At 42.4% G+C, this 11,990-nt stretch overlaps 1 protein-coding gene across 2 annotated transcripts in view; it reads left to right on the forward strand.

Annotated features, from left to right (window-relative positions):
- slc35f4 (solute carrier family 35 member F4) overlaps window positions 1–11,990 on the forward strand; it is a 90,739-nt gene extending 78,749 nt beyond the window's left edge. For both annotated transcript variants that reach the window (XM_033027204.1, XM_033027205.1), the window contains exons 5-7: window positions 1,655–1,847; window positions 6,114–6,203; window positions 11,524–11,990. In XM_033027204.1, the coding sequence (XP_032883095.1) occupies window positions 1,655–1,847; window positions 6,114–6,203; window positions 11,524–11,765 (525 nt within the window). In that variant the 3' untranslated portion in view covers window positions 11,766–11,990. The remainder of the gene's footprint in view (window positions 1–1,654; window positions 1,848–6,113; window positions 6,204–11,523) is intronic.

Here is an 11,990-nt window from a genome sequence, read left to right on the forward strand (position 1 = left end):
AGCGACAGTGGCAGAGAGCAGCAGCAACCTCCCCACCATGCGCCGACACGAGGACACCGAGCGAGGCGGCAAGGGGGCGAGCGAGCGGTCATCGACCAAAGGGCCGCAAGTTGGGCCGCCGCAGTCTTCAGCTATGATCTTTGGTCTTCAGTCCAGGGCCCGATTTCATCTCTGGCTGCGTCTTTTGAATAACGGGGGGGAGGAGGGAGGGAGGAGTGACGTCACTCGCAGCGCTTGGAAGACAGCATGCGGAGCAGACCCATTGTGATGTCATCAGCGAAAGACAGTTGTTTTTAAATTCAAAGTTTTGTCAGATTTTTGAACATTTTCAGTAATAACTCGAGAAATAAAGCATGAAATTTTTAGATAAGGCAATTTTGGACTCCAGGGGAAAAATGTCTACCGGAATATGTAAAAATGTTATCGTTACCACATCGTTTTTTCACGAAGATGTGATTATACACAAACAAACAAACACACACTACACATACACACACACATACAAGATCAGACTTTTAATAGGTACTAGACCAAGTGGTACCCGTTGCGGGGGGGGGGGGCGACATACGGCGTCACACACACTAACCACCCCCCACACACACACACACTAACCACCCCCCTTGATATTATATTAATATTATTAATTCGCTCCTTTTACCCCATCCCCCACCCTATCCACTCACGCATAGCCGCCAACTCGAAGGCGCGGCTAGAGAGGGAGAGGGAGGCGGGTAGAGAGGGCAGGGGCAGAGACAGAGGGCAGAATTCAGAGACAGAGGGCAGAGGCTAGAGGGCAGTGGGCAGAGAGCAGAGGGCAGAGGGCAGAGGCAAAGAGAGGGCAGAGAGGGGCAACAACCTCCCCAACTTGCACCGACACGAGGACCCCAAGCGAGGGGGCGAGGCGGCGAGGCAGTGTGGCGGCAAGGGGGCAAGCGAGCGTCGACCAAAGGACCGCGAATTGGGCCGCCGCAGTCTTCAGCTTTGGTCTTCAGTCCAGGGCCCGACTTCATCTCCGGCTGCGCCATTTGAATAACAGGGGGAGGAGGGTGGTGTGGGGGGTTTGTGACGTCACTCGCAGTGCGAGGAAGAAGGCACGCAGACCTATTGTGACGTCATCAGCGAAAGACAGTCGTTTTTAAAATCAAAGTTTTGTCAGATTTTTGAACATTTTCATTAATAACTCGAGAAATAAAGCATGACATTTTCAGATAAGGCAAGTTTGGACTCCAGGGGAAAATGTTTATCGGAATATGTAAACATTTTACCCTTTTTCATGAAGATGTGATTTATATACAAACACACAAACACACACACAAATAAATACACATTCAAGATCAGAGTTTTATAAGTTTTATACTAAAGTCAAAAGCAATGAAAGGCCACCAATCCAAAACATTAACTCTTTTCTCCACAATGATCTCTAAAATCTCTAAAATGACAATAAACGTATTCATTCATTCATTCATAAAATAATGGATATTTCCAGAATTTTTCTGTTTTTTATGGCAAATGTATTTAAAATCTTTGTTTGTTTAAATTTGCAAATCTAGTCACAATTTGTTCTTATGATGAACAAGATATCTTGTGTGTACTTTTGCTGAATGTACCACATGTTAAATTGTCTTATCCTGGTTTCCTTAAATCTCTTTTACAGGTCCTATTTAAAATGTTTCTTGGAAGTGCAAATTTCGGTGAAGCTGCCTATTTTATTTCCATCCTGGGCATCTTCAACTTAATTTTTATATCCTCAGTACCGGTGATATTGTACTTTACGAAAGTGGAGTACTGGTCCTCATTTTCTGCTTTACCTTGGGGTTACCTTTGTGGAATCGCGGTGCTTTGGTTAGGTGAGTAATTTGTATGCCTCTTTGAAAAATGATTTGATTTTGTTCCCCTACCCTTAAAATAATTAAACTAATCCTATATTATCTAATAAATTATATTTCCTGTGGGTCCTTTTAAAATTTTAGTTGCATGTTGCAGTTTTATTGCAGTTAAAATTCACTTCTTCCAGCTTATTCGGAATTTAAAAAAATATACATAACAAAAACTGTGCAAAAACTCTTATGACATTCTCAGTGCCTATAAATTCATTAGTGTCAGACTCAGCAGTGCGAACACCTATATTTAAACAAAACACCCATGTCTCTCATGTGGTCCCCTGGAGTGAGATCCATTCCCTTGTTTTAGGGGTGTCCCTACCAGATTCTGCCCTTCAATGTTCAGCAACGAAAGGCCCACAGATTATGGTCCTCCTCCACATCTCCTTGGCATTGGCTCCTCCAAGCTTCGATGAGTCCCTCAGTACGTACTCCTGCAGTCTGGAATGGGCCAGTTGGCAACATTCCCTGATCGACATCTCACTGTGCTGGGAGGCCAACGAGTTTCGGGCAGGCCAAAGAGCGTCTTTCACCAAGTTGATGATCTTTCAGCAGCACTTGATGTCTGTCTCCGAACATGTCCCTGGAAACAGCCTGTAAATAAGAGAGTCCTCTGTCATGGAGCTGTTCAAGATAAACTGCAGGACCCATATCATTCTCCAGATCCTCTTTGCAAATTCACATTTGGCGAAGAAGAGGGCAACCATCTCCTCTCCACAGCAGCCATCCTGAGGGCAGCAGACATTGGTAGTATGATTCCAAAGGTACAGGAAGGATCTGACCTGAGGGCCCCTCTCACCACCAGCCAAGCACGTTCCTAGTGCTTGTTGGTGAGTTCTGGCAATGATGCATTTCGTCAGATAAACTTGGCAGTCTGCTCAGGGAACAATGACACCAGATCCATCGAGTCCTTTTCCTGCAATGTCTGCAGGATATTCCATACTGACCACTGGCCAATTAATGTGGTCAAATGTGTTGGTCAGAAAGAACATTTCCACAAAGGACAGCTGATTGGCACATTGTGCAGCAGCCATTCCAGTCCCATCCTTCGCAACACTGGGGACAGGTAGAACCTCAGTAGGTAATGACACTTGGTGCCCAAGTACTTTGGCTCTACGCACAACCACACACAATGGTGACCATCGGGGTGAGGGCGACATCAGGCACACTTTTGTCCTTGTTGTTTGCTGACTTGTGCATCATGACCCAACAGAACAACTCCATCTTTGATCCCCTGATGAACTGGAAGACGGCCCGGGTGATCACCAAGGCAGAGGAGCAGGGGATGGGCCACACCTGCACCAAGTACAGCTGCCCTGAAAGCACCCACACCTGATGTGCAATTTTTTCCCAGTTATCGAGAGGGTGCTCTGTTTCCACAGACCCAATTTTTGCTTGACCATAGCTATCCACTCAGGCCAATTCTTGTTGCACACCTCGACATCTCTGAACCAGATCCCCAGCACCTTCACGGAGTCAAACCTGATGATGAAGGGAACGGAAGATTGGTCAGGCCAGTTGCTGAAAGCCTGGCCTTGCTCTTCCTGCGGTTGACTCTGGCTCCTGATGCCAATTCAAATTGGTCACAGATGCTGATTAATCTGCAGATCGATCGTGAATCTGAGCAGAAGATGGTGACATCAACTGTGTACAAGGAGGTATTGGTCTGAGTGTCCCCATTGCCTGGCAACGTCACCTCTCTTATGCTCTAGCCCTTCCTGATGAATTCAGTGAAGGAGTAAAGGATTCTATACAGCACATAAATAAGACAGGGAAGAGTGGGCGACCTCACTTAACTCCGGACCTGAGGGGGAAGCTATCTATTTCCCACCCATTGATTTGGATTGCACTGCAGATATCAGTGGCATGACAGCTGGATCCAGTTCCTGATTCCATCCCCAAAGCCTATTAGGAGAGTGCATCCATCATGTACGTGTGCGTTTTGTCAAAGGCCTGCTCCTGGTCCAAGCTGACCAGGCAGGTGTTCACCCACCTGTCCTGTTCATTGGTGAAGACATCTCTGAGCATCCCCAGGATGCCTAAGATTTACTTGCCAAGGTTTGGTCCTGGTGGATCACTTGTCCAGGAGCAGACTTAACCCGGTTGACGATGGCCTTGGACAGGATCTTATAGTCCACATTTAGCAATGAGATGTGTCCCCAATTCCTGATATCATCCTTATCCCCCTTCTGCCTATATATGAGGGTGATGAAGATGCCCTTTTCCATGGAGTCTGACATGCTGCCAGCCAGAAGCAAAACACTATATATTGCCAGCAGGTCCGGGCCCACCCAGTCTGTGATTGGTCCAGACTTTCCTGCTTGCTGTCCTCCGAGACCATTGTGATAGAGTTCTGGGAGGCTGTGTTATCTGTGGCGTGTCTGTCATACAGACCAACATGGAAGGATCTGCAGATCATCAATACGTCCGTGTGCAAGGATGCTACTGAGCCATTCTCTTCCTTAAGACTGTGGATTACAGAGCTCCCTCTCTGAATCTTTTGGAAGAACTGTGTGCATGTCTCATCCTGCTCCACGAGTGGACTCTGGATCTGAAGATGATCTTGATTCTGACGTGAAGACCATGTTTGCCAGCTCTTTACCTCTCGGAGTTTTCTCTCAAATGCACCCCCCTCGACTACAGAAGGGGGAGCTGCTGCGTTTGTCTGGAGTTGGCATAATTCCCTCTGACTCCATCTTGCTTTATGAACATCTTTGAGGATGAAGAAACTCTTGATGTTCTCCTTGGTTGCTCCTCACCAGTATATCGGGGAGTCATAGAGGGTCTTCACAGATCTTTAATCCATAGTCCCTCTTTAGCTCCTTGATGTTCTCTGGGGTCAGCAGTCAGGTCCAGGAAAGGGAAAGGTTTAGAGGTATATGGGCTAACCCCAGGCCATGGAACTAGCTTAGATGGACCAACTCAATTGGCATGGATGAGTTAAATTAAATTAAAATTTCTTTATTTATATAGCACATCTTTAGTCAACTTGCATTGACCCCAAAGTGCTTCACATAATTACATTCACACACACAGGCAAAGGTGGGTGAAGTGTCTTGCCCAAGGACACACACAGGCAAAGGTGGGTGAAGTGTCTTGCCCAAGGACACAACGACAGTATGCACTCCAAGCGGGATTCGAACCAGCTACCTTCCGGTTGCCAGCCGAAAACTTAGCCCATTGTGTTATCTGTCGTCCACATTGAGTTGCTTCAAACGGCTACTTTCTGAGCTATTGTAGGTGCATAGGATTTTGATACTGGGTAAACAAATGTGTGCCTCCTTCCTCACTCAGATTGATGAATCCTTGCAAGGGCTTAATGTTGTGAATGAATGGATTTGGAGGTCGAGTGGGCTAAAATAAATGATGTCAGAAATCCACTCAATGAATCATGCATTCAAACTGATCAGTGCAAGCTGTGTGTGGAAGGTCCCACAGAAAGTTAGAGTTGTTGATTTCAAGATAACAATTGCTCAGAATTGCAAGATTTTGGCATTTTAATTTAAAATGCAGGTATTTCTCAAACTTCCTGATACAAGATAAGAGCATAGTAACATTTTACAAGGGTTTAAGGTTTGACGGGCAATTCAGGCAATTAACAATATAGCCTTACGGAGAACCACAGATTTTCTGCACGGACTACATTTGGCATATATCCGTATGTAACTGTCACAGAGCACATCTCAGGCCACAAACCAAATCACCATGTCATATATATTTAGGAACCAAAATAAACCATAATCAATCAGAGCCAGAGAAACTCGTGTTTAGACAGCAGCACCACAGTAGAGAGATGCAACATCTATAAGTCACTGCTTGGCACACTCGGTCCCTGGATAGAGGATGAGCTTCCTTAATATAACTGAACAGCTTTGCCTTAGGATGTGTTGGGTCAGAGCAGATAATTGGAGGGAAAACAATATCACCCATGGCTACACAGATTAAATTATTTTGAAATGAGGAGGATCCATCGCTGCTGATCCCACTATAACTGGGCTATAGAAATGATCATGTTCATCCGAAAGATTAATGATGACCAACAGCCTTTCTCAAAAAAACCCATGTCTACATGTACGAAATAATAATTCGATCCAGTTTCCAGAGCAACTTATTTATTTAACTAATATCATGACAGATAGGAATCTCCACAAACAGTTGATGTTCTCTCCAAGAATGAGAATGTTGAAAATAATTTACCTCTAATATTTGTTTTTGTTCTTCCTTTTTCTGCAGCTTTCAATATACTTGTAAACCTTGGTGTTGTCTTAACATATCCCATACTCATATCCATTGGGACTGTTCTGAGTATCCCTGGAAATGCAGGTGATTTTTTTTGCCTTCTCTACCCTATTCCTCATGTTAGATTGAAAGGATCAGATGATTTTTTTTTTTGCGGTACTTTTTGGTTATAAAATATTACAAGGGGACAAACAGTTGGCTAAAAGTAGTCTTTGCTGCCTGAATTTTATAAAATCTGATGTGCTTTTATTCTTCGTTGCTGAGAATGCTGCAAACACAGGAAATGCAAATGCTGGAATTTTGAGCAAGTCACAAAGTGCTGGAGGAACTCAGCAGGTCAGGCAGCAACTGTGGAGGGAATGGAAAGGCAACAATCTGGGTCAGGACCCTCCTTGAATCAACTAAATCAAATGAAATGGCCCCAAATTTAAAGTTTCACGCTTTGCAAAAACATGCAGCAAACATTGGAAGATATATGGTTGGGAAGGGTTAATGGGATAAGGACAAAATGTACATAAATCTTAGTTGGCATGGACAAGGATAGCCAAAGGGCCTGTTTCCATGCTGTATAGCTCTATGACTCTAAACTTCAAAATGGTATGGAAAGGAATGAACTTCTGACACATGCTACTTTGTTTGCTATTGTTATAAATGTGTGTGTCCTTGAAACATTGGTCCTCCAGTGTAGAGCTGTGCAGTTTCATTTCACCTACCATCATCAACAATGACCAGCTCACTCAGAACAGCAAATATGTGTCCATTAATCAGTTGAAGGATCCTATAGATATTTTTATTGTAAAAGTTGAAACACAAAGATCAAAGGTGTTTTTTTTTGTTTTCTTCATTTTTTTAGGATCTTGACATATAACATATAACATATAACAATTACAGCACGGAAACAGGCCATCTCGGCCCTACAAGTCCGTGCCGAACAATTATTTTCCCTTAGTCCCACCTGCCTGCACTCATACCATTACCCTCCATTCCCTTCTCATCCATATGCCTATCCAATTTATTTTTAAATGATACCAACGAACCTGCCTCCACCACTTCCACTGGAAGCTCATTCCACACTGCTACCACTCTCTGAGTAAAGAAGTTCCCCCTCATGTTACCCCTAAACTTCTGTCCCTTAATTCTGAAGTCATGTCCTCTTGTTTGAATCTTCCCTATTCTCAAAGGGAAAAGCTTGTCCACATCAACTCTGTCTATCCCTCTCATCATTTTAAAGACCTCTATCAAGTCCCCCCTTAACCTTCTGCGCTCCAGAGAATAAAGACCTAACTTATTCAACCTTTCTCTGTAACTTAGTTGTTGAAACCCAGGCAACATGTAAATCTCCTCTGTACTCTCTCTATTTTGTTTACATCCTTCCTATAATTGGGCGACCAAAATTGTACACCATACTCCAGATTTGGTCTCACCAATGCCTTGTACAATTTTAACATTACATCCCAGCTTCTATACTCAATGCTCTGATTTATAAAGGCTAGCATACCAAAAGCTTTCTTTACCACCCAATCTATATGAGATTCCACCTTCAAGGAACTATGCACGGTTATTCCCAGATCCCTCTGTTCAACTGCATTCTTCAATTCCCTACCATTTACCATGTACGTCCTATTTTGATTTGTCCTGCCAAGGTGTAGCACCTCACATTTATCAGCATTAAACTCCATCTGCCATCTTTCAGCCCATTCTTCCAAATGGCCTAAATCACTCTGTAGATTTTGGAAATCCTCTTCATTATCCACTATCTTGGTATCATCTGCATACTTACTAATCCAATTTACCACACCTTCATCCAGATCATTGATGTACATGACAAACAACAAAGGACCCAACACAGATCCCTGAGGCACCCCACTAGTCACCTGCCTCCAACCCGACAAACAGCCATCCACCATTACCCTCTGGCGTCTCCCATTCAGCCACTGTTGAATCCATCTTGCTACTCCTGCATTTATACCCAACAGTTGAACCTTCTTAACCAACCTTCCATGAGGAACCTTGTCAAAAGCCTTACTAAAGTCCATATAGACAACATCCACTGCTTTACCCTCGTCAATTTCCCTAGTAACCTCTTCAAAAAATTCAAGAAGATTAGTCAAACATGACCTTCCAGGCACAAATCCATGTTGACTGTTCCTAATCAGATCCTGTTTATCCAGATGCTTATATATATTATCTCTAAGTACCTTTTCCATTAATTTGCCCACCACTGAAGTCAAACTAACAGGTCTATAATTGCTAGGTTTACTCTTAGAACCCTTTTTAAACAATGGAACAACATGCGCAGTATGCCAATCCTCGGGGACATGGCGTAATTGTATCCGCTTTTACAGCTTCCTCTGGCAGTTCATTCCAAATATCCTCTGTTTCAAAAGGTTGCCCGTGATCTCTCTTCAATCTCTCCCCTCTTCACCTTCAGCCTTCACAATATCCATGCCCCTCATGATCTTGCATATCTCAATAACGTCACTTATTAATAATGTCACAATAGCCTCCCAGGCTCCAAAGAAAAATCTCCTAGCCTATTGACCCTCACCTTATAACTCAAGTCTGCAAACGTAGAGAATATCATAGCAATGACTCTTACAGTAAATGAAAATCAATAGATTGCGAGTGCCATAAATCTGAAATATAAATAGTAGGTCACGCAGTAGAGTGGAAAGAGAGACAGAATTAACGTTTATGGTCCAAGATCCTTTGTCGGAACTGGCTGTTATAGTAATGCATTTAAAGAAAATTGAAGTACAACATAGAACAGTACAGCACAAGACCAGGCCCTTCGTCCCACTATGTATGTGCCGAACATGATGCCTAGACCATCACTCACCTACCTGCACATAACCCATATCCCTCCATGTCCATATGCCTATCCAAAAGTATTTTAATAGAACAAAGAACAATACAAAGATTACCATTGGATTTTTTTCGGAGTAGGCACAATGAACTGCAGATGCTGGAATCTTGAGCAAAACACAAAGTGTTGGAGGAACAAAGTGCTGGCGGCATGATGGCGCAGTGGTAGAGTTGCTGCCTTGCAGCGCTTGCCATGCCTAAGACCCGGGTTTGATTCTGACTACGGGTGCTGTTTGTTCGGAGTTCGTATGTTCTCCCCTTGACCACGCGGGTTTTCTCCGAGATCTTCGGTTTCCTCTCACACTCCAAAGATGTACAGGTTTGCAGGGTAATTGGCTGGCATTAGTGTAAATTGTCCCAAGTGTGTGTGTGTGTGTCGGATAGAGTTAATGTGCGGGGATCGCTGGTTGTTGCGGACTCGGTGGACCGAAGGGGGTGTTCCCGCACTGAATCGCTAAACAAACTCAACCAGTCATACAGCATCTCTGGAGGAAATGAGTAGGCAACGTTTCTGATCAGAACCTTTCGTCAGCCTGTGATTTTCCTCAGTGTGAATTCCTCAGGCTCTGTTTTGCTGTTCTTTGCTGCTCCAGTCTTCTGCAAATGTCTGTTATCACAATAGCAATATCACAATAAAACACGCATTGCTGCATGGTGGGTGGTGCAAGAATCTCACACAAATTCTTCTCAAATGGTAAAGTAAATCCTGTGGATGTACAGAGGATCTGTCTGCGCCTAATTTTTCTTTTATGTCTTCTTCTTTAATGTGGTCTTTGTGAAATGCTATCCAATGAAGTCATCTTGATTGAGTGGACTTGACTGTTTAAAAATCTGCTCTGGATTTGTATGTATTAAAACCGTGAATGGCTCCAATGCACCCAAGTCATATAAGATGCTATAAAAATGCAATTCCTTTCTATGAAACAGGCCATCCCTGAGCTATATGTTGTCCACTTGAAATAGATGGTGCAGCTCTGTGGCATCCTACCGTGTGATTTGGGAACACTCAAATGTGTCAAAATATATGTGGAGGCATCTACAAAGACAACATGGTGACATATTGCACTCATTAATTCTTCATGAGAAGCTCTTCCTCATCAAGTTATAACTCCCTAAACAAAACATATTGTCAGTGCTTTATTTCAAGCAGCTTAAATTGAGGTAGAGGTTCAGAATAATGAGAAAGTACCGACCTTCAAATGAACTATCGCATAATAACATAAGATATAGAAGCCAAAGTAGGCTATTTTAGCTTTAGATTTATTATTGAAATGTGTACCGAGATACAGTGAAAGAGCTTTTGTTTAGGTGCCATCTGATCAAGTTAGATAATACTGTACATGAATACAATCAGCCTACCCCAAGTACAACAGGTCAAGCATAGAAAAAAATACCTGGTTGCAGAATATCGCTTCTGAGCATTGTAGCGTAACCGTTCTAGAGAAAAAGTCCACAATCAGGTAGGTTGGAAGATCGGGACAGTACTCTAGATTATAGGAGGACCATTGAGAGGTCTGATAATAGAGAGAAAAAGCTGTTCTTGAATCTGGTGGTACATGCTATCAAGCTTTTTTTGGAACTTCTGCCCGATGGGAGCAGGGAGAAGAAGGAATTACCGGGGTGGAAAAGATTCTTGATTATGTTGGCTGCTTTCCCAAGGCACCGTGAAGTATATATGGTGAGGAGCCTGGTCTGTGTGATGAACTGAGTTACATCCATAACTCTTTGCAATTTCTTGTGGACTTGGGCAGAGCTGTTTCCAGTCTCCTGCATATTGGTGTGCTTTTTTTTAGTCATATTTTCAATGTGATTGGCCAGGACAGTTTGTTGGTCATATTTATGCCTAGGAACTTGAGGCTAGGAAGCATTCCCACTTTGGTACCATTGATGTTTCCACCTGCCCCATCATTTAATAAAGTCATGGTGATCTTTTCCCATTTGCACCACATTTCTGCATTTTTCATTGCTTCCTCTATATCCAAAATTATATTACATTAAAGGAAACACATGATATTCGTATGGTGGAGAGATTCCCCTCAGCCTGGAAAGCTTGAATGGATTCAGACTACGCTTCCAGATTCCAGAGAGTTCCAAAGATTCACCATCCTACAGCAGAATATATTTGTCTGATTTCGAATGGCCAACCATTTGTTTTGAGACTGACCATCAACTCTAGACACTCTTGTCATAAGAAACATAATCCCAGCATTTATCCTTCTGGATACTGTGTGCCAAAGTATTTTAGATTATCTGTTTGACAATGATCCAGATTTTACTGATGTGAGACAAGGAAATCAGATTTTAAAATGTCCTTTTTTTATACATCTAATTCTTAGACTAACACACAAATAAGTTTGAGTTTAATGGAATATATTTTGCAGTGAAACAAGTAATGAAATAATCTGATAATTCTAGGACTTTGTTTAAGATAATGATGAAGTTGCATTTGAACTGTATGTATCTAATATTCTAATTTGCATCTTTAGTAATAAATTGTACTGGAACATTTTCTAATAAATTAATTTGCCATTTCTTACAGCTGTTGACCTTCTGAAACATGAGGTTATATTTAGCATGGTGAGGTTGGCTGCCACAACCATTATATGCATTGGCTTCCTATTGATGCTGCTACCAGAAGAATGGGATGAAATAACTTTAAAGTTTATCAACAGATTAAAAGAGAAGAAAAACGAGGAACAAACAGAAGATGTCACAGAGTCCACTGTCCACACTCGGACTAGAAGCAGAGCAAATGGTACAGTTTCAATACCTTTGGCTTAAAGGCAGTCACGTTTTTAAATGCACGGGAATGTATATTCTGTGAATATAATTTAGTTTTGTGTAACACAGTATGCTATCATGACATTACTTTTTGAAGCAAAGACCTACTGTATACAATATAAATGTGATACAGTTACAATATAAAGAATATATTATTGCAATTTAATCTTTATAAAGTTATATGGAAATGGATGTTAATGTCTAATAAATTTTTGTATTGAAAGT

Source organism: Amblyraja radiata, chromosome 9 (assembly GCF_010909765.2).
Source record: "Amblyraja radiata isolate CabotCenter1 chromosome 9, sAmbRad1.1.pri, whole genome shotgun sequence".
Lineage (NCBI taxonomy): Eukaryota > Metazoa > Chordata > Chondrichthyes > Rajiformes > Rajidae > Amblyraja > Amblyraja radiata.